The sequence below is a fragment of the Ranitomeya variabilis genome, chromosome 7 (assembly GCF_051348905.1).
Source record: "Ranitomeya variabilis isolate aRanVar5 chromosome 7, aRanVar5.hap1, whole genome shotgun sequence".
NCBI lineage: Eukaryota > Metazoa > Chordata > Amphibia > Anura > Dendrobatidae > Ranitomeya > Ranitomeya variabilis.
The window spans coordinates 162,458,723-162,486,701 of record NC_135238.1 but is presented as its reverse complement, the minus strand read 5'-3'; the positions used below and the strand labels follow the sequence as shown (position 1 = coordinate 162,486,701).

The window sequence follows — 27,979 nt, the reverse complement described above, 5'->3', positions numbered from 1 at the left end:
GCGTCGGTGACGTCAGCACTGGGTCTGGTCACGTGTTGTCAGCGGGTCGGTTTGGCTGCGCAGTAGGAGGACGCTGCTGGGGACTGACGATGGGGCTCCGCCGGCTGCTGCCCGTGCTGTGTGCTCTGCTGGCTGCTGCCGCCTCCGCCGCCGCTACAGGTGGGTGTCTGTGCGCAGCTTCTGCCGCCTCTGTCACCTCATGACCCCCGGACGTGGCCTGGCGCCCCCCAGTGACCACAGCCCAGTGATACGCAGATACGAGGCGCGCCCTCATGTATGGGCTGTAATGCTGCGGTCCGCCCTGGTGTGCGGGGGGCGCCCTGAGGGCTCAGCTGTGAAGGTGGGGCTTGGTGAGTCCTGTCTGTGGGGCCAGTCATGTGCCCGCCCCTCACAGCTGAGAGGTCGCTGACCCTGGCGGAGCCCCTCAGTTATTAATGTCTGAGGCATTCCCTGGGGTGACCCCTAAGTGGCAGTGGTGGGCCTGTGGGGGCCCCCATACCCTGCCTGGTGTGGCTGCCCATGTACCCTGCCGGGGCGGACCCTACACGGTTCTGTCCTCTGCCCCTTGTGGTCCTGGTCATCCTGCGGCCCCTCTGTCTATACCGTAATTACTATCACCTGTCCTAGGGGTGGGCAATCACTCGTGTACCGCTGCGCCCCCAATCCTGAGCGTGGGGCCCTGTAATGCCCTGCTCTCTACAGGATTGCCGGAAATCCGTGGTATCTGGGGCTTTTCCACTCTAATGCCCCCTCTTGGGATCAGTAGGGTCAGACCGTCACTGATCTAATAACGGTGATACATTTTGGATAAATAAATAACTTTTAATGATGGGAAGATCCCTCTACTAAAGCTGTAGTCACACGTTGTGTTTGTGCTGCTTTGTTGTTTTTTTTTGGCAGATATTGGTGCGGATTATGTCTTGTCTACAGTCCATGTGTAATAGTTTTCATTCATGCAAAAAAAGTCTAGGCTGTGTCTTTTTGCAGTTTTTTTTTGCTTTCTGTGCTGAAAAGCTTGACATTCTGCAGATTTAAAAACGCACCAGTTTTCCAATTTAGTCGGGGGAGGGGGGCGGGCAAGCATGCATGCATGAAATTTCATATATTTTGCTGGTACTGTAAACAGTTTTGAGTTTGCATAAAAAACAATAGCAAAAAAAAGCTGCAATAACGCAATGTGTAAACATGGCCTGATGGTGCATTAAGGCTACGTTCACATTTGCGTTGTGCGCCACAGCGCACAACGCAAACAAAAACGCATGCACAACGCTGCGTTTTGCGCCGCATGCGTCCTTTTTTTAATTGATTTTGGACGCAGCAAAAATGCAACTTGCTGCGTCCTCTGCGCCCGGACGCGAGCGACGCATGCGGCGCAAAACGCAAGTGCGACGCATGTCCATGCGCCCCCATGTTAAATATAGGGGCGCATGACGCATGCGGCGCCGCTGCGGCGCCCGCCGCTAATGTGAACGTAGCTTACGATGTGGTCTTCAGCTCGGATAACGAGCACCGATCCACCATACATGTCATACGCTGCTCGATTACCGGACCCTCGCACAGGTTGATGAAGAACGATGGAGGCAGAACAATCGGTAATATCATTATCGTGTTCCTATGTTTTCTGCAGAACATTCTGTTTACATGGAGGCAATGTGCTGTCGATAATATTTATTATTTTTTCTGGAATACGTCATCCAATCACCCAACAAATGAGCGTTCTGTTCACTCTGGTGATCACTGGCATTCTTACACAGGAACCGTATGGCTGTTTTCACATCTGTGTTGGAGGGAGTCTTCTTTGAACAGAAGCTAACATCATTGTTTGTCCATGTTGTCCTCTGGTATCTGACTTTGCAGTAGAGACAGCAATGTGCCCTGTTCTCTGGTTATGACAGAAACTTCAGTATAGACGTGAACTGAGCCTTAGGCTATGTGCACACGTAGAATGGTCCACTGCGGATTTTTCCGCAGCAGATTTGAGAAATCCGCAGGGCAAAAACACTGCGTTTTTCCTGCGGATTTATCACAGATTTACCGCGGTTTTTGTGCGGATTCCACTGCGGTTTTACACCTGCGGTTTTCTATTATGGAGCAGGTGTAAAACCGCTGCGGATTCCGCACAAAGAATTGACATGCTGCGGAATGAAAACCGCTGCGTTTCCGCACGTTTTTTTCCGCAGCATGTGCACTGCGGATTGCGTTTCCCATAGGTTTACATTGTACTGTAAACGCATGGGAAACTGCTGCGGACCCGCAGCAAAATCCGCAGCGTGTGAACATAGCCTTAAAGGGGTTTTCCACTACCAGGAACCCCAAACGCTGTAAAAATGCCTGAAGTAACAGAGCGGCTAATGTCCCTCCTTGGGTCCAGTGCTAGCTCCCCAGTGCTAGCTCCCCGCTGCTGCTCAGGTCTTAGGCCTCTTTCACATTTCTGTCGGTACGGGGCCGTCACAAACTGTCGGCCAGACGGACATTGTGCAACGTGGGCAGCGGATGCAGTTTTCCGAAGCATCCGCTGCCCATTCTGAAGTCCGGGGAGGAGGGGGCGGAGTTCCAGCCGTGCATGCGCGGTTGGAAATGGCGGATCCGACGGATGAAAAAACGTTCCCTTGAAAGTTTTTTTTTTTTTTTTTTTTTGTCACGACGGTCCGCCAAAACACGACACATCCGTTGCACGACGGATGCGACGTGTGGCCATCCGTCAATAAAAGTCTATGGCAAGAAAACGCATCCTGCGTGTACATTTTCAGGATCCGATTTTTACCAAAACGACGGATTGCGACGGATGGCAAAAAATGGAAGTTTGAAAGAGGCCTTAGGGTATGTGCACACGTAAGAATTTCTTGCCGAAAATTCCTGAAGAAACCCGGACATTTTCTGTAAGAAAACAACATGCGTTTTTTTTCGCGTTCTTTTCCAGAGCTTTCCCAATGCATTATATAGCGGGAAAAAAGCGAAAAAACACGCAAAATTAATGAACATGCTGCGTTTTTTACCACGATGCGTTTTTTTTTTTTTCACTGAAAAAAAGCGCATCATGTGCACAAAAATTGCAGAATGCATTCTAATTGATAGGATGCCTATGTATGCATTTTTTATGTGTTTTTACCGCGTTTTTATAGCGAAAAATACGCTAAAAAACCATAACGTGTGCACACAGCTTTAGTGTTTGGGCTGCAGCAGTCATGTAGACAGTGCACCTCATCGCTGTAGCCAATGACTTAGCTCGGTAGTTTGTGCCATCTATCTTAGCACAGTGATCGATTCCAACAGTTCTGTGCGTTGTTGGCATGATGCCACCGCTGTGGCCAAAAACACTTCAAGCCCTGATCAGCATCAAGGAGCGTTTTGGGTCCATTTTCCTGGAAGTGAAAACCCCTTTAATCTGTCATGATCCATAGTTTTCACTCAGTGTGGTATTTGGCCTGGTTCTGGAGGTTTTCCTTTAGGCTTTTGGGTGCATTTGGCGCTGACCTGGGCAGTGCCAGACTCTATTTACAGGGATCTGTATATAATAGTGATGAGCGAGTATACTCGTTGCTCTGGTGATCTTCGAGTATTTGTAACTGCTCGGAGATTTCGTTTTCCTTGCCTCAGCTGCATAATTTACAGCTGATAGACAGCTTGATTACATGTGGGGATTCCCTAGCAACCAGGCAACCCCCACATGTACTCAGGCTGGCTAATAGCTGTAAATCATGCAGCTGCCTCAACAAAAATCAAAATCTCCGAGCAGTTACAAATACTCGGGAGACCACCCGAGCGTACTGGGGGAAAGCCGAGCAACGAGTTTACTCGCTCATCATTAGTATATAACTATGGCCCTTTGTTTATTTGCTCACAATGAGGCCTCCCCTGGGCTGTGATTATACCTGCCGCTACAATAACTTTTTTTTCAGAGTTGCTCTCGGTGCCAGGGCCAAATAAACATTGCTGTGATTATTCTGTGCCCTGATTTACCAGCTGGGGAAATAACTAATCTTATTAACTGGCTGTGCTCTCCACCGCAGAGGTGCAAAGTATGAAGCGGCCATACTTCCCATGCTCGCATTCCTGGTCTGATTGTGATCATGATGTTTGGCAGCATGCTGACACTTGTAGTGTTGGCCTGATGTTTTACGAAGTCATGGTGTTAATCTAGTAATAGTTACCCGTCTGGTGACTAATGTCATTGGCTGCATGTTTATGTGAGTGTCCTTATATTGCACAAGGAAGTTGTGCAACATAAAGAACCGGTCACGTCCAAAGCACAAAACGTTTCTTCTAGCTCCTAATCAATTCATTTATTACCAGTATAATATTGGGCAGTGGCGCGCCGGGGGCTGCTGCTAACCTCTCTCGGAGAACAGAGGCAGAACCTGTGGCTTATTGCCTTTCAACCATATAACACTTGGTGACTTGTGTAGGTGCTTGCTGTGAAGTAACTGCTCTCCGCTTATTGTTTTTCAGAATGCTCCTCGATGTCAAACACAACCTGTGAGATCTGTCTGAAGAATGTGTCGGTAAGTGCTGCTGTGAGATACATGGAGGGATTGGGTATAGTACCTTTGTCTTGTGTTGTGTATTATTTTGCTGTAAATTGGTGCAGAGCTGAACACATCCCAGGCGCAAAATTTTACATGTGCAATTGACTGGGAAACTCATGCAGAAGCCCATCGAGCTACTTGTATGGTCCGATCATCATAGGGAATTTCAAATAAGCTGCATGATCCGGCCATCAGCCAGTATCTGTCTCTATGCAGGTACCAAGTGCTATTGGGTGTATGCAGCACGTAGAGACAGATAAATAGGAGTAGCAGATTCTGAGGGAAAATTAGAACTCAGGAGCAGTGGAGATTTAGATTGGTGAAATGAGGTGATAGGCCTGTCTAAACAGATGTGTTTTTTAAAGCGCGCTTGAAAATGTGCGGGTTAGGTATCAGCCAGATCATCCGTGGTAAGAAAACTGGTGCAGCACAAGAGAAGTCTTGGAGATTGAAATGGGAGATTCGTATTATGGAGGATGTTAGTCTTAGATCAGTTGCAGAATGGAGGGCATAGGTAGAGTGATTGACAGAGATGTAGGTGGTGCAGAAGTGTGGAGGGCTTTGTGGGGGAGAGAGAGTTTATATTGTACTCTGTTGTGGAGGGGTAACCAGTGCATTGACTGGCACAGGGCAGAGGTATCGGTGTAGCATCTGGACACAAGTAAGATCCTGGCTGCTGCATTGAGGGTGGATTTTAGAGGAAAGTTTGGTTAGAGGGAGATCAGTAGAGGTGAGTGAATAAGAGCGTCAATAAGAATTTTTGCAGTTTCAAAGGTGAGAAAAGGTCTGATTCTAGAGGTGTTACTCTACAATAAAAAAAGAGCCAGTGAGAAATTGGGTATGGGGAATAAAGGAAAGTTCGGTGTCAAATATGACCCCAAGATAGCGAGCGTACTCACTGGGAGTTGTGGTTAAACCACCCAAGGAAATTATAATATCTGTTATAGGTTGGTTAGTAGAGGGAGGAAGAATAATTCATAAAATTCATTTTGTTTGTGGGGGTCATTGTGACAAGTCTGATGAATACATGTCCGTGTTAAAATCAGATGACCGCTTTTTTCATGCACTGGTCTGCTCCGTATTTCGGATGTGGCTTATCTATTTATAGATAAAACGAATCTCATAGAGTTAAAAGAACCCCCACATAAGAATGACACTGATGGAATACAGATGAAGCCTTCTTTCTTTTTTTCTCAACTTAAATCTGAAAAATGTCATACTCTTCTGAACTAAGGGCTCGTCCACATCTTGGACAACTGCTATCTGATGGTGTATCGGATAGCACCCAGACCAGTGTTATACTATGGGGCAGTGCAACTGTGTTTTCTCTAGTCACCTTCCACGACGGCATATGGAGGTTGCCTCTTTGCCCTAATGGGGAACAGGAAATGGAGAGGTTAAAAGGCCCTCCCACCTCCCTCTCACCAGTGTCTTTCCTGTTCCCCATGGGACAGGAGAGGTTTACTTTCGTATGCAGTGGTGGCCGGTGACTGCTGCATCTGACAAAGCGTCGACTTGTGTGTAACCGGGCAGCATGGGGTCGTATCTTACCTCCCCTCCTATGCTGCTCCCGTCGCGCCGTGCTGCGGTGTCCTCGGGACCTGTGCCTAGCCTTCCCGCGTCCCCGTGAGGGCAAAGCAGGCTAGTGTTCCTGACCGGAGTCCTCCTGGAGCTCTCCGGTCTCCTTCCCCTCCAACATGCCGCTGGCAACCCGGAAGTGATCGCGTGCGTCACTTCCGGTCCTTTTTGCGCTCCCTGGAGGCACTTCCGCCGGCGGTGTCTCGTGCAGGACGGCGTCCTCCACGCTGGACCATGGAGGGGAAGAGGTGTATCCACATCGCTGGGGGCAGGTGCATACCGCTGTGTATAAAACCTGCCAGAAAACGTCGCAGGTAAGACTGTTCCTGTCATGGAGAGCGGTACCTGCCCTGCGCTTGCAGAGCCCAGCGCTGCCCCTGCCACAGTAAGTGCCGCAGGGACAGGGGTCCTTAGGTAGTAACTTGGGGGTATCCTCTAGTCACTCTCTCTCCCCTCTCATTACAGGGAGAAAGGTCTGTCCCCAAAACTACTAAAAAGAAGTGTGCCATCTGTACCATTAAGCTGCCACCTTCATGGGAGAAAAAACTCTGCAGGACCTGTACTGACAAAGTTGTCAGGGCTGAGCAACCTTCTTTACTAGAGGAAATCCGATCTCTGGTCAAGCAAGAGGTGCAATCCTCCCTAGCAGCCTTTACCCCCCCACCCCCTCCACCATCCTCTCCAGCCAAAAAACGGAAGATCCAGGAGGAGGATTCTGAATCTGAGTCAGACCTCTCCTATGCCTCATCCTCAGGTCGACAGGAGGAATCTACATCCTCTATAACATCTGAAGCCAGAAAATATCTCTTTTCTTCAGACTGGGTTGAGGACTTAGTAGCCGCAGTACGCAGTACTATGGGGCTGGAGGAGGAGCCAGAACCACAGTCCATTCAGGACCAGATGTTTGGTGGCATAACTAAGGGTAAACGGGTGGGGTTTCCAATCCACCAGAATATATCTGATATGATTGACCAAGAGTGGGAATTACCTGAAAAACGTCTCAGTACTCCATCCGAGATGAAGCATAGATTCCCCTTGGAAGGCGAGTTGACCAAATGGGATGTCCCTAAAGTTGACTCTCAGGTGGCTAGAGTGGCTAAAAGAACGGCTCTTCCATTCGAAGACTCGTCACAGTTAAAGGATCCGATGGACAGGAAGATAGAGAGTCTATTAAAGAAATCATGGGAGACCTCCTCAGTAGCCCTCAAAGCCAATATCGCATCAACATGCGTGGCTAGAGCTCTATTCCGCTGGATAGGTGAGCTGGAGTCTCATATATCCCAGGGCACTTCAAGAGCTGAATTGTTAGACTCCCTTCCTAGTCTCCTTAGAGCCACGGGTTTCCTAGCAGATTCTTCTATGGAGACCATCAGAATTGCTGCGAGGTCATTAGTTCAAACTAACTCGGCCAGAAGGGCGCTGTGGTTAAAAATGTGGTCTGGTGATATCACCTCCAAAGCCAAGTTATGCGCCATACCATTTAAAGGTAACTATGTCTTCGGGCCTTCTCTTGATGACATCTTGGAGAAAGCAACCGATAAAAAGAAAGCCCTCCCAGAACAAAAAACTCCCAAAAAGAAGTTTTTTCGTCCCTTTCAGCCCCAAACCTCTCAGAGAGGGAAAGGCAAGTCCGGGAGGTGGAGTTACCCGAAGGGAGGGGGGAGAAACATCCTCATCCCTCAACAACAGCAGCAGCAGTCTCAACAGAAGAAACGGTGACTTCGATCCAGTGGGGGGGAGACTTTCAAAATTTTACCTCCAGTGGCAAAACATCACCTCTTGCCCCTGGATCCTCAATGTCATCAGAGAGGGTCTCCTAATAGAATTCATTTCTCCCCCCCCCCCCCCCCCCCCCACGGGGTCTAAAAGTCACCTCCCTACCTTCCCTGAAAGATCAATCAAAATTGGCGTCCGGTCTCAGGGCCCTAAAGATGTCAGGTGCGATATCCCAGATACTGGAATCGGAGAGGGATCGAGGCCACTACTCTCGCTTATTCCTGGTTCCCAAGCCATCGGGCGAGTCCCGTGTCATTATAAATCTAAAGAATCTCAATCGGCATATAAAGTACCGAAGATTCAAGATGGAATCAGTGAAGAATGCCATTCCCTTGATAGGTCCACACTCCTTCATGGCCACTCTCGATCTGAAAGATGCCTACTTTCACATCCCCATTCACCAAAGACATCGCCAATATCTCAAATTCGCTGTACAGAGAGGGCGTCTGATAGAGCACTATCAATTCAACGTCCTCCCATTTGGAATATCCTCGGCTCCAAGGATATTTTCCAAAATAATGGGGGAGGTAATCTCCTTTATCCGGAAGCAAGGCGTCTGTATAGTGCCGTACCTAGACGACCTTCTGTTAATAGCTCCTTCCAAACAGGCCCTGGAGTCTCATGTATCCAAGACTCTCGAAATCCTGACATCTCTTGGATGGGTGCCGAATCTGGAAAAATCTCACCTACGACCCTCCAAATGCAGGAAATTCCTGGGAGTTCTCCTGGACTCTGCAAGACAAATGTCCTTCCTCCCAGTGGAACACAGTCTAACCCTTCTATCAAAGGTCAAAACGTTCAGGGACACCAGATCCCCCACAATCAGAGAAGGCATGTCTCTCCTTGGCTCGATGACAGCCTGCATTCAATCGGTACCATGGGCCCAGGCCCATTCCAGAATTCTTCAGGCACATATCCTGCAGAATTGGGATGGTCATCCCAGTTCTCTGAACAAAAAACTGTACACACCAGGTCGTGTCAAAGCCTCCCTGGCATGGTGGATGTCCCCAAAAAATTTACAAAAAGGGGTCAGCTGGACGCAAGTCCCACTGACCACAGTTACAACAGACGCCAGCCAGAGAGGCTGGGGGGCCATGATAAATCACACCCCTTTCCAAGGTCTCTGGGACCAGTCAACAAGCAAGAAATCTTCCAACTACAGAGAGCTAAAAGCTGTAGAAGAAGCCCTACTAGTAGGAGGTCATCTGATCAAGGGACATCACGTCCGGATATATTCAGACAATGTGACCACGGTGGCCCACATCAGACATCAGGGCAGTTCAAAAAACAATTGCCTGAAGAATATATCTGCCCGACTATGCTCCTGGGCAGAAAGACATCTCTTATCTCTGACAGCGGTTCACCTGAAAGGCTCGTCCAACATTCAGGCAGACTATCTAAGTCGCCAGGACATACATCCGGGAGAATGGTGCCTGAGCAACCGAAGTTTCGAGATGCTGGTGAACAAATGGGGTCTCCCAGAAATCGACCTCTTTGCATCCAGCCGAAATGCGAAAGTCGAAGCATTCTTCTCGCTGAACCCCAGGGACGGCTCCAAAGGCGTGGATGCACTGGTCCAGAAGTGGAATTTCCGGCTGGCTTATGCGTTTCCACCAATCCCAATACTGGCGAAAGTCTTACAGAAAGTGCGGGAAGAACAAACGCCTACCATATTGGTAGCTCCGCTGTGGCCCAAGAGGAGTTGGTACAACCTGATAGTGGACCTTCAGGTGGATGGGCCGTTCCACTTTCCGATGGAAGAAGACCTTCTTTCTCAAGGACCAATCCATCTCCTAGATGCCCACAAGTGGAATCTGGCGGCATGGCTACTGAAGCCCAAATATTAAGAGCCAGAGGACTATCAGAAGCAGTGGTTTCCACACTTCAAAAATCTAGGAAACCTGTAACCATTGCAATATATAATAAAATCTGGAAGAAATTCTCATCCTTTTGTCTCCCTGAGGTGCCAGATCCTTCAACCCGAATATTTCAAAAATTCTAGATTTTTTGCAAAAGGGCTTAGAAATAGGCCTCAGGCCTAGCACCTTAAAAGTCCAGGTGTCCGCCCTCAGTTCAATATTTGATCAGGATCTGGCAAATCATCGCTGGATCAAGAGATTCATGATATCGGCTTCTAGAATGAACCCTAAGAAGCAAATAACAGTACCACTGTGGGATCTTAACCTAGTGTTACAGGGGCTCACAGGTCCCCCCTTCGAACCATTATCCTCCTGCTCCCAGAAAAACCTAATCTACAAAACAATTTTTCTAGTGGCTATTACATCAGCAAGGAGGGTGGGAGAATTACAAGCTCTCTCAATAAGAGAACCATACCTATCCATTCGAGATGACTCTATAGTACTGCGCCTAGACCCTTCTTTTCTTCCAAAAGTCGTATCGGACTTCCACCGCTCCCAGGAAATTATTCTACCTTCTTTTTGCCAAAATCCTGCAAATTCAAAAGAGAGATTCCACATGCTGGATGTCAGGCGCACTGTACTGTTTTACTTAGAACAAACCAGTTCTTACAGAATTGACCACAATCTATTTATCCATCCATCAGGACAAAATAAGGGAAAAAAGGTAGCCAAAAGTACTATTGCCAACTGGATAAAGAAAGCAATAGCAGAAGCATACCTTGCTCAAGACAAAGCTCCTCCAGTGGGAATCAAGGCTCATTCGACTAGATCAACCTCAGTCTCCTGGGCAGAAAGAGCAGGTGCATCAGCAGAGCAAATCTGCAGGGCAGCCACATGGTCTTCATTGCATACTTTCTCCAGGCATTACAGATTGGATGTAATGCCCAACAAGGATTTAGCCTTCGGCCGGAAAGTACTCCAGGCCGTTGTCCCTCCTTAGCGCCAATCAGTTGGTATTCCTCCATATGCCGTCGTGGAAGGTGACTAGAGAAAATAGAATTATTCTTACCGTTAATTCTGTTTCTAGGAACCTTCCACGACGGCGCTAGTTCCCTCCCTATACTCCTGGATTTAAATCTGGGATTCAAGGTAAACCGGTGCTATGGTTTTCAGTTATAAGTCACTGGTGAGAGGGAGGTGGGAGGGCCTTTTAACCTCTCCATTTCCTGTTCCCCATTAGGGCAAAGAGGCAACCTCCATATGCCGTTGTGGAAGGTTCCTAGAAACCGAATTAACGGTAAGAATAATTCTATTTTTTCCCTCATGCCGATCCGGCATGAAAAGATATTGCAGCATGCTGCTATTTGGCTCTGTAAATCCGATCACGCTCACCCATTCAAGTCTATTTGTACTTTTGGAAGATCAGACTGCCCTCGGATGTCATCATAATGCAGTCCTATTTCCGCAGGCACTGACAATAGTGAAGATGGAGAAATGACGTTCTCCATCTTCTGTGCACCTGTGATACAATTCTGTCATGCAAAAAGAATCAGATCACAGTAAACTGACTCCGATCAGAGTTTGAGCCGGGTGTCGTTGCCATAATGGATCCAATTTCTCTGGATTAGCTCTGTTGCCGCTCTATAATTTATTTTGTATTCTGGCTGGAGGAGTTAGGCTGGTTTCACATTTGCGGTTGTGTCCGCAGCATTTGTGCCGCAATTTTCCGCATGCGTTGTTTTTTCCTATCTTTAACATTAGGGACGCATGTGTCTGCGATTGGTTGCGTTTTGCCGCGTTTGATGACGCATGCGTCGTTTCGTCGTCTGCGTCTTGGCGCGGTAAACGCTACATGTAGTAATTTTAGAGGCGTCAATTTGCCGCCTAGAAACGTATGCGATTGTTGGCGCTAGGAATGCGGCAAAAAAACGCATTACAGTCTATGGGAACGCATGCGTACACATGTCTTTGCGTACGCATGCGTTTGATGCGCTTGCGTACTTCGGACTGCGCATGTCCAGGAACTGATTTAGACATGCCCATTAAAGACACACCCTCCTGGAAATATCAAACGCATGCGCATAAAAAGCGCAAACATATGTAAAAACGCATGCAAACGCTGCGTTTTTTTTACCATCGTGTGTAAGCTGATGCGGATAAAAAAAAACGCTGCGTTATCAGACGTTTGCATGCGGTTGCGGACAATACGCTGCGGACTTAACAGCAAATGTGAAACTAGCCTTAGTCAGTCTGAGTGAGGAGTGGAGAGAGTCTGTGAGGAGAGATGGAGCTGACCAGACATGCGGCTCTGCAGCTTCTGACAGTAGAGTCACACAGTCTGTAAGAGACAGTGAGGGGAGAAGGAGCACAGGAGGAGAGAGAAACTGGAAGAAGCTGCGAGTGGGCTCCCTCCAGGATTAAGCCGCAGAAACCGGAGGCCGGAATTCTGAGGTTGTGGGGGTAACTGTATGCCCCACAGCAGACACTGGCGGGCAGGAGATTCCAAGTCTCCTGGCCACAACTATACCCGAAGGCAGCATGAGAGAGAGACCCTTGTAAAAAGGCTAGAGTTGCCTGCCATGCGGATAGTGTCCACATAAAAAGGACAGATTGAGAGAGAGGACCTTGTGTGAAGCCTCAATCGGCAAGGGACTTAGAACACAGTGCAATAAGGAAGGCTTTCAACCCCACCTGGCTAGGGGGAATCGCTTCCAGGCTGCCAGGATTCCTAAGACCGCCTATAATCTGTGTACCTGAATGTCATCAGTAAAAGGTAAAGAGACTGCAATCTTGTGTCCTCCAATTCTTTCCTGCACTTCACCATCTATCATCCTTTCCAACTGCATCGGGAGCCCTGGGGACTAAGCTCCACCTGTGGGGAGCTATACCATCTAAGCTTCAATACCATCATCCCCAGTGGACACCTTTAAGCAGCGTCGGCCATCCCTGGCCGAGTACCACAGGTGGCGTCGCGAACACTACTACAATAGACTTTATTCCCATTTTCGTTAATTTCCCTTTTATTGGATGTCCAGGGCCCCGGACTGGGTCACTGCCGCTGTGACACATCCCTTTAAGACCTGGCCCAGTACAGAGTACCCCATGGTCCTAGCGGGCGCTCCATAATCACTTGTGGAGGGGAACTGTCCCGCTGTTCTTACCCTGACGCACAACTGTGACTTTTATGAGATGCAGTAATACAAGCAGATATTTACTCGTTATTTAACTAGTCAAATACCGCATAATCTCTTACGTTATGTTACATGGTTGTATTGTCCAGTCATCCATGTGTATTTAAGACTCAGCAATGTGGAAAGTCAAATACAATTTTTTTTTTTTTTTTTTTTTTTTTTGTGCAGTGTTGTCATACAACTTGAAGTATTTTCTATTACCAGCAAAGTGAATGCAATTCCTGAAGTCTCATGCACACGGTTCTTATTTTTTTTCCCTTGCAGATTTAAATCTGTAGCATGTCGATTCAGTGTTACTAATGAGTGGGGAAAATGTGCAACAAAAGCACATGTAAAAAATATGGCAAAAACACAGATATTTGGCGTTTTCCTGCCAACACATCAGGATTGGCAGCAGAACGTTCTGCTGCAATTTTTGCACATGTGCACATACCCCTAGGGTCCCTCCTGGCATCTACAATATGAGTGTTATTCCCGCAGCTCTGGGTCTCGCCTGGGGTGGATAATCTGCATAGACAAGTCCATGTCATGCACTGAAGACCTAAGTATTACCTGAAAAACCTGCTATGTAAATGTACTGGCCAGTGCTTGTTCTCCATCCATTATCATAGGCTTTATGTGCTATAGATATTGGCTAAAATAAGAAAAATTAACATCAGTTCAATCTAGCAAATCTAGATCTGTTTTTTCTTTCTTTCTTTCTTTTTTTCTTTCTTTCTTTCTTTCTTTCTTTCTTTCTTAAACTCCCATCCTCTTATTTTAGTGCACATCTTGGTTAAATGTTAATTTCTCTCTGTGCTTCCACGGGTAAAATCTGCAGCATAAATTGATTTGCTGTTTATTTTCTGCATCGCAGGTCAGTTTTCAAACTTGTTCTTTATGACTGTTTTTTTTGGGGGGGTAAATTTTATTAATTTGATATGCTGCAGATTTAACTTTTTATTTTCCTTTAGAAATCTATTGCTTTAGCAGCCTTCAGCTCGATCTCGTGCCATGGCGACTTAATTGATGAACACTCTGTAAGAAAATCGATCTTGTGTAAGCCTAAATAGGTCCGCAAGGGTCTTCTCCGCTGTTATCTTGATAGTGTCAGACCATCAAGTTGCTGCTCTTCCTCTTCACCTCGTTCCTTCTATTCTTCCAACCATGATGTCCTTCTCCAGTGATTGCTCTGTTTATATGATGTGTCCAAAGTAGGCAAGTCGTAACTTGGTGATTCTTGCTTCAAGTGACATGTCTGGCTTGATTTGTTCCAATATTGATTTGTTCTTCTTGCCTCCATGGTATTGATAACATCCTTCTCCAGCACCACATTTTGAAGGTGTCGATTCTTCTGTTTTGTTTCTTTATTGTCCAGGTTTCACATCCGTATGTTACTACGAAAAAGACAAAACTATGTAAGAGCTGAGTCTGTCACCAGTGAAATCTTTCTCAGTTACAGAAGTAATAAAATAAATACAAAAAAAAAATTAAATAAAAGCGGTCTCTTAATGATTAGAAATCGTGAGCAATCCTTCCGGTTGCTGACCCAGTGCTTCTGTTTCTAATGAATTTACTTCTGTTTTATGAGTAATTGTTTCCTCATAAGCGGTGTTCTTTTCGTCTTTTTTTTTTTTTTCCCACATGTCAGTCCTATAGAGCGGACCTGCACGTAATCATGAAATGGCACTGATGGTCATGTCCTCCTACGTAAATGTGCATTTCCTGATCTAATCTCTTCTGTGCAATGATCTGATCTATGAATAATCTGTAGTGATCATGTAGTGGGACTCCTATAGTTAAGGCCTGTAACAAGTTTACCAAATCAGATCCCCAAATTCCATGTCTCACCTTTACGCTATGACTTGTATCAATCATGGAGCCAACTCTGAGGCTGTTCTATAAGGCTATGTGCACACGATGCAGATTTGCTGCGGATCCGCAGCAGATTTTTCCGCACAGAAACGCTGCAGATCCGCACTGTGATTTACAGTACCATGTAAATCAATGTGTAAAAAACCAGCGGATTTAAAAGTGCATGTCACTTCTTTTGTGCGGATCTGCTGCGTTTCTGCACCCTTCCATGATAGAAATCCACAGTGGCAAAATCCGCATCAAAGCCGCACAAAATCCACATAAAAACCACGGCTGCGGATTCTGCCAGGAGATGCAGATTTTGTGCAGAAAATTCTGCACCCCATTCAGCAACGTGTGCACATAGCCTAATGCCGTCATCTGCCTCAAACAGCAGCTATCAGAGCTCGCTCCAACCAATATTGTTAAACTCCTTAATTGCAAGGTCATTCATTGCCAGCAGCATTTACAGTGCACCATCCTGGTAGTGTGTTCAGTCGATTGCAGGATGTCGGTGGGGTGCCGAGGCTTGCAGAAAGCCCTGTTGCTGCCATCTTGGTACTCCTGTGAAGCCCAGCCACAGGTGTTCATAGGAGACTGATTAATAGTATATACTGCAATATCTATTAATATCAGCCCACCACTGTCTGCCTAGCCTTTGCTGGTTAGACTTTTATAGGGGACCCTACGTTTAATTTTTTTTTCTGGGGTCCCCTAAAGGCCAAGCAAACAGCTGTGAGCTGATATTAATAGCCTAGGAGCCTTTATGGCTATTGGCTCTTTCCCATAATATTAACATCAGTCCTCAGCTGTCGGCTTTCCCTCTGCTGGTTATGAAAATTACGCGTGAGCCTATGCAACTTTTTTTTTCTTTCATTTTTTTTTGTAAAAACTAACAGTTGCTGTTTGGTTACAGCCTATGTAGGTTAACACTCTGTTACCACTCCTACATAGGCTGGTGACTGTGTATGTTTAACTCTTAAATTAACAGTTTAGTAATGAGGCTGACACATCTTCATTACTAAACCTAGGTCTTGGTGTCAGCGACAGCTGCTGACACCAACCCGTAATCCCATTACCCTGATGCTACTGTATCAGAATGAAAAAGGGGTTGAACCAAGAAATTGTCACAAAAAAAATATTTTTAAGCCCAAAAAAGCATTAATTGCTGCACAAAAACACATGCAAAACACGCGTTTTTGCTGTCAAGATGCAAAAATTTCTGCAAGCAAATACACAATTTGCGCACATACCGTTATTTGTACCAACCCGGAGAATCCTCTTTACTGCACACTAAGCGCCGTATAAACAAACATTGACCCACCCCCCTCCCCAAAAATAAAATAAATAAACAAAACGGCAAAATCGCGGTGTTTTGTTTTTATGTAACTTTTGATTCCCCTTCGTATATCACATAGTAAAGTATAGCAGTGGCCTCAGCCTTGCACTTTGCTCTCAGCATTGCTGGGATCTGTAGTTTTGCCACAGGCCAATCCAAGACATGGCATTTGTGGCTCATGCACATGGTGGTATTATATCCTCGGGTGGCAGGATTGCTGGTCTGTGAACATGGTGCTGGATTTCTCTGCAATTGACACATTGATGTTTTTTTTTCCCTTTTAGTGTTTGTGGTGCAACACAGACAGCAAGTGTGTGGATTATCCTGTTAGACACATCCTGCCTTCCTCATCGCTGTGTACACTAAAGGATGCCCGCTGGGGGATATGCTGGGGTGAGTAAATATTTGACGTTTGTGTCAATTGTCCCATACAGCAACTCTGGTGACTTTCTAGGCTGCATGCTAAAGGTATGTTTTCATTTAAAACAGACAATTCCAGGAAATCTGACTTTTTTTTTTCCTGGCATTTACAGTGTTATAGCTTTCTATTTGGCTTTACTTGGGGCTGTGCTGTACTTTGTATAAATCAGTTGTACAGGTGATTTATAAAAAAACTTTAATATACGATACTTTGTCATAGAATTGTTCCTTCTTTCTCCACTTATAAGCCACTTAATCACCTCTACCTCCTGAACTCCTCATTCACTGTGGGGGGGACAGCTCAATTCAGTTTTGCTCTTAAAAGATGGATTGCCAGCTCAGTGAGGTGTCAGATTACATGTTTTTTATATTATGTGGGGAGGAGGAGTGATGGTAGTGAGAAAACATAGATTGTGCTGAGCTTTCTAACAAGTATCTTCACACCTCTGAGCTGGATTCACATCTACACGGCTCAGAACTGTTGTACAATGTCCTCCATATATCTGCTTCTGTCTGCGCTTTCAAAGGAAAGAGCAAGAAACCTTGTGTTCTGTGTATATGAGATCTCATAAGAAATGGCGCCTGCAGAGGAGGAAACTGATGAGAAATGCAGGAAACACATCATATAATGGACAGAAATGGTTATTCGCCAGGCACTCACAGAAAAATTCTGTCTGAATGGAGATCAAGCACACGCACCTTCGCTCTATCCATTCTCTATGGGTCTGCCAGAGGTAGCGTGGGTTGGTGGGGGTCCCAGCGGTCACACCCACAGTAACTTATCTTCTATCTTATTGATGGGGAATAACTTATTAACCCCTTTATCACCTTGAGTTCTTTGTTTGTTTTCTGCTCCCATTCTTCCCAGAACCATTTTTTTTCCCCGTCAATATGGCCATGTCAGGGCTTGTGTTATTTTTTTTTTTTTTTGCAGGACGAGTTGTACTTTTTAATCTTATTGGTTTTACTATATAGTGTATTAGAAAACAGGAGTAAAAAATTCTAAGTGCGAAGAAATTGCAAAAAAAAAAAGTGCAATTCTACAATTGTTTTTTGTTTTTACCATGTTCACTAAATGATAACACTGACCTGCCATTATGATTCTCCAGGTCTTTGAGTTCTTGGATACTAAACATGTATAGGTTCTATTTTAAGTGGTGGAAAAATAATCCAAAGTTTGTAAAAAGAGGAGAAAAAAGGCATTTTTTTTTTTAAATGATCTTGGTCTGGGTGAGGGCTTATTTTTTTGGCTTATGGAGCTGATGTTTTTATTGATAACCTTTTGGTATAAATATGATATTTTGATCGCCCGTTATAGCATTTTCATGCAAAAACGTAATTCTGGCGTTTATTTTTTATTTTTCCCTGTTAACGCTGTTTACCTATCTGATTATATATTGATCTGGTTTTTCTGAACTCTGTGATACCAAATATGTGTATTTTTTATTTTTTCAATTGTTTTATTTTGAGTGGGGCCAAAAGGGGGTGATTTAAACTTTTTATACTTTTTTTTTTTATTTTTTTTATTATTATAAACTTTTCACTACCTTGAATAGTCTCCATGAGGGACTAGAAGCTGTGATCATCCGATTGCGTATTCTACACATAGAAGGGCTTTAGCTCTGCTGCTATATGTAGCTAAAATGATCATCTGCTATGAGCGCCAACTACAGGATGGTGCTCATAGCAGTTCAGCGATTACAACCACAGGGGTCTCCTGCAGACCCCAGGTTGTCATGCCCCCCCACATCAATGACCGAAGGTCATGTGACATGGGCAGGGTTTATGATGTGTGTTGGAAAAGTTGCAGGCTTATTGCTGGAGCCCTCGTCAAAGGGAGAGAGGCGATCTTAAACATACCTATACATCCAAGGTTGTAAAGGGGTTAAAGGGAGTCTATCAGTACCTAATATGAGTGAAATATAATGCAGGGGCAGAGATCCTGATTCCAGCGGTGTATCAAATACTGGGCTGCTTCTTGTAGTTTTTATTAAAATCATTATCAGCCAGAGATTATCACTAAAGGACTAGTAAACGTGCTGCCAGGTAGTCAAACCCCGCCCCATTCACTGATTAGCAGAAGCCTATGCACAGTGTACACAGAAAGCTGTGTGTGGCGTGGGCTGGGATATACAGAGCTCAGCAGTCAGATAATAATAATAATAATAATCTTTATTATTATATAGCGCTAACCTATTCCGCAGCGCTTTACAGTCTGTACACATTATCATCACTGTCCCCAATGGGGCTCACAATCTAGATTCCCTATCAGTATGTCTTTGGATTGTGGGGGGAAACCCACGCAAACACTGGGAGGACGTACAATCTCCTTGCAGATGTTGTCCTTGTTGGGATTTGAACCCAGGACTCCAGCGCTGCAAGGCTGCAGTGCTAACCACTGAGCCACCATGCCGCCCAGGTGGGATAATATCTTTAGGCTGGTGAGTTTGCAGCTGAATTTATGGTTTTGCCTGTTATACCGGCACAATCTTCTTATCCTTCTGTTGGTATCTGGATCCTGTTGCCTCCGGCTGCACAAATCTTGTTCTGAGCGCTGAGGAATGCTCATGTGCTCTCATGTGATTGCTGTAAGTAGCTCAGGGCCTGGATTTGCAGCCACTGACTCATTTAAATTTTTATCTCTTCCATTTGATAGAATTGCTTTTTTATTTTTCTAATTATGAAGTCATGGTGGCTTTTACAATATAGTCCTCATACATCGTCATATTACGTTACAGGGGTTTATGGATGAGCGAGATGATCTGTGGGGACGGTAGTACAGGATTGCACCCTGACGGCTTCTATCTCCAGACGCTTTTGATCACCCCTTGTTGTTTGTGTATAGCGCTCACTTCTGTACTAATAGCAGTATGTATTTTTTCAGTTAACTTTGAAGCTTTGATTATTACCCTCTCTGTGATCGGAGGAGCCATCATCTTGTCCCTGATCCTCTGCTGCTGCTGCTGTTGCAGGAAAAAGAAGAACAGAAAGTAAGTGTGATCCGGTATCAGATGGGTGGCACAATGGGGATGTTTGGTAATTTCCCAGGTTCTTGAACTTTTTTGTGAATTCTTTACTGTGCAGCAATTTTACACAATCAGAAGTTAAACATTGACATTGTCTAAAGGAGATGTACATGCCTCCCTCCTGTTCTTCTGACCACTTTATTGTTGAATAGGAGTAGACATGCCATCAGACTATATCTCCATTTCAGATTTTGTTTTTTGTTTTTTCCCTACCCTTTAGCTCAAGTCTAGAGACTGAAAAATCCGTGAGAGAGAAGGAGGAGAGACGAGTCCGCCAGGAAGAAAGGTAAGATAAGTAAAATGGATGTGGGGAGAACACTGGGCACATGCAGAAATCTCTTCTGACATGACTAGCGTTGAGCGCATGTACTCGAATAAGGTGTTATCTGAGCATGCTCGGGTGCTAACCGTGTATGTTGTGGCGTGCTTGAATACTATGTTCAAGTTCCCACGGCTTTGTCTCATGGCCATTCGACAGCTGCTACACATGCAGGGACTGCCTGTTTTAGTTGATCCCCCGCATGTTGAACAGCTGTGTGATATGCAGCCGACGTGATTTGAGCATAGTATTTGAGCATGCTTAAGACCAGAGCATGCTCAGATAACGCCTTATCTGAGGACACTCGCTCAACACTAGCCATGACCTAAACATTCAGGTCCCGATTATCGCCCACCTTCTGCTCTTGCACGTTTAGGGTTGCATCACAGTGGCACAGATTGTTATTTTTAATAGACATATGCAATAGAGCCATTTTAGTTGTGATGCTATAGGTGCCTTCAATATGCTAAAAATCTGCAGTTCTGTAGTAAGGCTTTAGCTAAGTAAGATAACATTAGAAAAATAACAAATTGGGCTCCCTATTTGGGTGTAGGTGTCACCACTTTATATCTTTTACTGTTGGCGTTTTTTAAAGGCAACTTTAAACAGGGTTTCCCCCATATAAAGTAGGACCAGCACCGGTAAGTCCTGGGTGACAACGCTCTAGTATACTTGTCCTTAACCAGCTCGGCAAGGCACAAAAAAATAGCTTTTATTATACTTAGACGGTCCTGTCTGATGGGCGTTTCTGGTCTTAACCTGATACCTGCTCTCTTCTTGTGATCGCCGTCCTCCTTCTCCGCTTCATGTGGATGACGCGTCCATACAAAGTCCAGCATTACGCTCCTGCACAGGCGTACTGGCAGAGCAAACTACTGGACCAGTATGCTGTATATCAGAGCTTACAGATGCTGGCTGTACTTTGTATAAGGAAAACTTGGTGACAGGTTCCCTTTTAGAGCGGTTGTCCACTACTAGGACAACCCCTTCTTTCAGTAAATGTTTGGCCCCAATTTAAAATGAGAAAAGCCTATACTCCCTGTGTAAGGATTGATCATGAAGAGGAAGTCTGGGCTGCAGCTGATCTGACATACTCGTGTTCACTTTGTGCTAATGTGGGGACTGTGACGCCAGCGCTGAATGGGCGCCGGGCACCACATGTCGTCCACTGCACGAGAGCCACAGACCGCAAGTGCCGACACTGCTGGAATGGCATCGGCACAGGAGGGGAGTATAGTTTTTTTATTTTACTGGGGCCAAGCATTTAGTTCATGAAGTGGTTGTCCTAAGTACATTACGGTTCCAAAGTTTAGGGTCACCCACACAGTTTTGTGTTTTTCATGAAAATTCATACTTTTATTAATCAAATGAGCTGCCAAATAAATCAAAAAACTTTTTTCTCACCCGTGTCAATGTCTGGACTAGGTTTTAATATGAAATAATTTTTCCTTCAAACTTTGCTTTCGTCAAAGAATGCTCCCTTTGCAGCAATTCCATCATTGCAGACGTTTGGCATCCTAGCAGTTAATTTTCTGAGGTAATCTGGAGGAATTTCACCCCATGCTTCCAGAAGCCCCTCCCACAACTTGGTTTGGCTTGATGGACACTCTTTGCACCATACTGCCAAGCTGCTCCCACAACAGCTCAATGGGGTTGAGATCTGGTGACTGCGCTGGCCACTCCATTACACATAGAATACCAGCTGCCTGCTTCTTCCCTAAATAGTTCTTGCATAATTTGGAGGTGTGCTTTGGGTCATTGTGCTGTTGTAGGATGAAATTGGCTCCAATCAAGCGCTGTCCACAGGGCATGGCATTGCAAAATTGGAGTGATAGCCTTCCTTATTCAAAATCCCTTTTACCTTGTACAAATCTCCCACTTTACCAGCACCAAATTAACCCCAGACCATCACATTACCTCCACCATGCTTGACAGAAGGTGTCAGGCACTCTTCCAGCATCTTTTCAGTTGTTCTGCGTCTCACAAATGTTCTTCTGTGTGATCCAAACACCTCAAACTTGGATTCGTCTGTCCATAACACTTTTTTCCAATCTTCCTCTGTCCAATGTCTGTGTTCTTCTGCCCAGATTAATCTTTTCCTTTTATTAGCCAGTCTCAGATATTGCTTTTTCTTTGCCACTCTGCCCTGAAGGCCAGCATCCCGGAGTCACCTCTTCACTGTAGACGTTGACACTGGCGTTTTGCGTGTACTATTTAATGAAGCTGCCAGCTGAGGACCTGTGAGGCGTCGATTTCTCAAACTACAGACTCTAATGTACTTGTCTTGTTGCTCAGTTGTGCAGCGGGGCCTCCCACTTCTTTCTACTCTGGTTAGAGCCTGTTTGTGCTCTCCTCTGAAGGGAGTAGTACACACCGTTGTAGGAAATACTCAGTTTCTTGGCAACTTCTCGCATGTAATAGCCTTCATTTCTAAGAACAAGAATAGACTGTTGAGTTTCACATGAAAGTTATTTTTTTCTGGCCATTTTGAGAGTTTAATGGAACCAACAAATGTAATGCTCCAGATTCTCAACTAGCTCAAAGGAAGGTCAGGTTTATAGGTTCTCTAATCAGCCAAACTGTTTTCAGCTGTGCTAACATACTTGCACAAGGGTTTTCAAGGGTATTCTAACCATCCATTAGCCTTCTTACACAGCATACACAAAGTACCATAAGAACACTGGAGTGATGGTTGTTGGAAATGGGCCTCTATACACCTATGAAGATATTGCATTACAAACCAGACGTTTGCAGCTAGAATAGTCATTTACCACATTAACAATGTATAGAGTGTATTTCTGAATCATTTAATGTGTGCTTCATAGAAAAAAACTGTGCTTTTCTTTCAAAAATAAGGTAATTTCTAAGTGACCCTAAACTTTTCAACGATAGTGTATGTATTTAAAGAACAGGCACTGCCACTCATGATGGCAAGTAATAATGTGATTTATTTTTTGTTTTAGTAGTAAGGATGCGAGTGCCTTGCTGATTTGTTTCTTCATAGTCATGGCTTCTTCTGTATGTAATGGAATATTAGAGAGTTGGCTTGTTCTTTCTTAGATGACCTTTCTGGGACTCCTAATATTGATTAACTAATTCTAAGATGCATCATCGATATCAGACCAATGGGGGTCTGACTCCTGGCACCTTCGTGATCAGCTGATTAAAGCGACAGTGGCACAGCTCCATGTTGTGACTGAAGAAAATTAATTTGGCTCATCCATGTCTCGTGGTGAGAGTATGGACCTCAGTTCACACATCAGCCGTGGGTCTCGTGAACTCGACAGCCTCCAATATGACTGAGCAATGTGTGATTTCAGTTACTGTAGAGAAACTATAAAACTTTGCCAGGTTCCCTTACATATTCATCTGATGCCTGTTGGTCCCATTAGTGCGAAACGATGTGATCTACTTAGTAGGGCACCCGGGCAATAAACAGAACTGTTCAAAGTACAAAAAACGTTTGTTAGAGCTGATTGGAGCTACTCCGTTATCCCATCAGGTGCGTTCACGGTGAGGTCCCCCTTTATTGTGCTCATTCTAGGGGGAGGACAGGACATGTGTTGGGTGCCATGAACTGACTGGAATTAGATGGTGTCCATTCTGTCATTAGCACATGGTATAACTGGGCTCCAGTTGGTTTATGGCTTCATATTATATTGTGTGTGTATTTCTGTATTTTTAGGAGGGTCCAGATGAAGTCCCGACACGATGAAATAAGGAAGAAATACGGTAAGTTTCAGGGTTTTTTTTTTTTGTCTCCTTAGCTGTTTAAGAAAGCACAGCACGTTAAAGTGTCAGTCAAAAATATAAGAGTAGGGTTTTGGGACGTACTGATGTTTGGATGCTGCCTCTCCCTGCCCATAAGCTGTAAAATGCAAATTAAAAAAAAACCAACCCTATGAACCAGCCTGTATTAGATGTCTACTAGTTGGAGATGGAGCAGCCATTCTCAGGTCTAAGGTTCTTATAAGGTCTCGGTGCCAGAATAAACGTGGTGACATTCCTTCATGTTCCATCATGCAATTTTACATTTTTTTCAAATGGCGGCCACTACAGTAAGACATGTATGCCTAGATAAGGATTCTGGAGGTAACTGTCGACTCAGGATTAGGGAAAATGATAGCGGAGTCGGCTTGACATGGGTGTCATGGGAAATGTGTGAGCCATAGAACTCTTTGGTGAGGGATAAATAAACACTTTTCTACTTATTTCTTCAGAGTATGTAATATAGATTCTTTACTGTAAGAGCAGTGAGACTATGGAAATATCCTACATGATGTTGTAATGGTTGATTCGCTACGAACATTCTAGAAGGGTCTGGATGACTTTCTTGAAATATATTATAGGTCCTAGGTACTAGATTCTGTCCTGGAGCGTTGATCCAGGGAGCTAGTCTGCTTGACGTATGTGAAGTCAAGATTATTTTCCCCTAATATGGAGCTATTTTGTGTCTACCCCGTGGGATTTTTGCCATCCTCAGGACCAACTACTTGGCCTTTAAAGCGACCCTGTCAGCAAGATTTTGCTAAGTAAACGACAGTCAGGTTGGTGCAGTTATACTGATTAAAATGATACCTGGGGTGAAGAAATCAGTCTTGCAGTTCCTGTGTAATCAGTGTTAAAAGTTTTCAGTTAATGATATTCTTGTGCTCTGGGGCAGGACTGTAGGCAGAGTCTTATCTTCCTGCTCTAAGCCAGAGAAACCAAAGAGAGACCTTCCCACAGGCCGCCCCGAAGCACAAACATGTTCCTCATCATAGAGACGGATACAGTCTCACCCCGGAGCATGGGCATATCATTAACTGAACAGTTCTAACACTGATTACACAGGAACCACAAGACAGATTTCTATAAACCCCAGGTATCATTTTAATCAGTATAACTGATAATGCCTATAGTTTTCTTAGCAAAATCCTGCTGACCGGTTTGCTTTAAGGTTGATGGTAGAAATTAGTCCATTAATCTCAACCTATAGCCTATGAATAAAATCTACAATGTTCTTTATTTCCATATAACAAATTGATGTTTCTTAAAGAAAAAAAATAAATAAAACTTTCCCGATAATACAGTAATTCTCACGGCATACTTAAGCTATGGTTCCTTTATAACATGTCTTCACTTCTCTTTTCACTTGTAGGTTTGTTTAAGGAAGATAATCCCTACTCAAAGTTTGACAGTTAAGGCCCGGAACGTTCAGAACTTAAGGATTTCACTTTGTAAATACTGTGTGAACCCACATCTTTCTCCAGTAGTGACCATTCCCCCTTGATGGTAATGATGGGACCAACTGTGAAAGAACCCTCTCCTCCCAAACGTCAGACCATCCATCCTTCTTCTCCTGATGAGATGTTAGGTTGGGTCTAGCTACTTTACAAGTGTGTTCCTTATCCAGTTTCAAATGTGCAAATTCTCGTCACCCTTGAGTTGGTTTCAATATTTCAGGTTACGTTTTTTTCTTTTTGAACACTCCATTTGTTTTATAGTTAACCACTGTGCACATTCTTTATATATTGCTGTTATGATTTTTTTTTTGTTTGTTCTTGAGCCCCCAAAAATCTTGCATTAAGCAAACTATACGTGAACCCTCAGCTTCATATTGTATATTATAAAAACACATCTATGATGTAGGTGCCACTAAAGCCGAGAATGAACAATTTAAAGGGGTTATCTGGTATAGAAACTTATTTGAAGGCCGGGGTCACACTTGCGAGTGTAATGCGAGAAACTCGCAAAAGTCTCGCCTGAATACCCAGCACTGCCGCCGGCACTCTGGGCTGGAGCGTGTGGCTGCCTAGAAATACGTGCAGCCGCACGCTCTGGTCCCGAGTGCCGGGTATTGATGCAAGAGACTCTCACGAGTTTCTCGCATTTAACTCGCAAGTGTGACACCGGCCTAAGAGGGAGCTCTGCATTGCACTGCTCAAATCCCTCATTTCTTGGCTAGAATGGATCTGTCCTATGATGAAATCTCCTGCTTTGTTTCTTTGCATCGGGCAAATGAATTGAACACTCAATCCTGGGCTCCTCCTCACATTGCTGCTGATCACATGAAGAGGGATCTTCCATGAGACACGCTGTGGGATTGTCCACAGTGTTAAACCCTTTAACCTCGACAAGTTGTTGACCCTCCTTTCTCATGCTGAGTAATGGCCATAAACTTATAATTTGGACAGCCAAAAAATACGCTGGTGCATTGTTCACTCCAGTCTTGATTGAGGGGTTGTATAGAAGTCAGAGTTGCCGGATTCATTAGGAGGTGCACTCCTCTTATTGAATCAGGCGAGTCTTAAATGTGGCATACGCCTCACCACAAATCTTACTGCAGTCAGAGCTAGCTGAAATTGGTGTGAAAATATCAGTTGCACAACTTTTACACAACCCCATGTGCAAAAATTTAGGAGATTTTCAAAGTATTTTGCACTAGAATGTAAACACTTTGAATTGGTGGAATAACTAACTGAAATCCCTAATTTATGGCAAATTTAAAGGGTGTTCTCAAGTTACCCGTGGCAATGGAGGATGACTTCCTGTTCGCTGAAGGTCTGACAGCTAGAGCCCCGATCGATCCAATAACTAGAGATCTGAGCTCAACCGATCTTCAGCAATCCTATTGGGACGAGTGCAGTGGCAGTGCCCATGACTGACCTCCGCTCCATTCAGATGGAGCTCCTTAGGGCCCCAGTTCTCGGGATCGATGGAAGGGCCCCAGTGACTGAAATGAATTGTAAAATAAGAAATGCCAGCATATACTTGCCTGCTGTCTCCCAACCCACCCCGTTGACCTCACAGGTTGTTTTGGCGATCCGCTTCAGCTCTAGAAGCTGTGACTGTGCCGTCCAGATGTCACCGGACCATGGAAGCCTGTGACTGGCACAGCACGTCATCCGATATTTCTGACCACAGCTGCCTGTGCTGGATCTACAGGGTGACTGTAAGGCAGTATGCCTCTTTTAGATTATAATTAGTGATGAGCGAATATACTCGTTACTCAAGATTTCCTGAGCATGCTCGGGTGTCCTCCCGAGTATTTTTTAGTGCTCGGAGATTGTTCTCTTTGCTGCAGCTGGATGATTTACAGCTATTAGCCAGCATAAGTACATGTGGGGATTCCCTAGCAACCAGGCAACCCCCCACATGTACTCAGCCTGGCTAATAGCTATAAATCATTCAGCTGAGGCGATGAAAACTAAATCTCCGAGCACTAAAAAATACTCAGAGGACACCCGAGTGTGCTCGGGAAATCTCGAGTAATGAGTATATTCGCTCATCACTAATTATAATAGCCCATCCCTAAGAAAATTCTGTTTCCTAGCATCAGACAACACCTTTAAATGGTGAACTCTTGTGGCATTTGCTGACTTTTAAATACTAAGTTGTTGGTCCGGGCTTACGTAGGAGCAGCTTGGAAACCCAACTATTGCTGCTAAATGTCTTGGTTCTGTAGACTTTACTAATCTTTTAGCTCGTGTGTTGCAAAAAAAAAGTGACCTTATGGTGCAGTAAAATGCTAGAAGAAGCTTGCTCATTTTGCAATATCCTGTAATGTATGATCTACAAATATCACATTCGGTTAGTGCCTTATATTTTTTCTATTTTATTGTTTCCTGGCCAAAAATATATGGGATCCATGCAGCCGTATCTATCGTGGTGAGTGCTAGCCCCAGGTACACCTTCTTCAGGGAATTACAACTTAAGCCAAATGCGTTTCATAGATGTTGAATAAATGCCGCCTTTATATCTAATTTCCTCGATGGGTACGTGGCTGTGCCTCGCTCTATAGTGCCTTTATATAGAAGTGCCATATCTAGTTCTATTTATGAAATACTATACTGCAAGATTTTCTCACTTGCCACTTTTTACTTTGTAACATGAATGTAATGGTTTTTTTTTCTAACCGTATATCTGTTCGGTTTATAGACATCCTGAACGTGAGCTGTAACAAAATAACTTGTGCTATAAGTAACTTGATCAAAATGCATTAACAGGCTGCATAATGTTAATGTAGCACTAACACTTCTTGATGTAGCAGATTTGATTACTTTTATGAATACTTAATGTAATTTTTCATGAATTTCTTTTTTTTAAAACCTAATAAAAAGAGCCAAACTA

The 27,979-nt window shown here is 44.6% G+C and overlaps 1 protein-coding gene across 1 annotated transcript; it reads left to right on the top strand.

Annotated features, from left to right (window-relative positions):
• PTTG1IP (PTTG1 interacting protein) lies at positions 1 to 27,979 on the top strand. The gene is made up of 7 exons (XM_077272155.1): positions 1 to 159; positions 4,450 to 4,502; positions 16,387 to 16,495; positions 19,407 to 19,512; positions 19,769 to 19,834; positions 23,553 to 23,599; positions 25,008 to 27,979. The coding sequence occupies exons 1-7, from the start codon at positions 90 to 92 to the stop codon at positions 25,049 to 25,051; spliced, it is 495 nt and encodes a 164-aa protein (XP_077128270.1). The 5' UTR covers positions 1 to 89; the 3' UTR covers positions 25,052 to 27,979.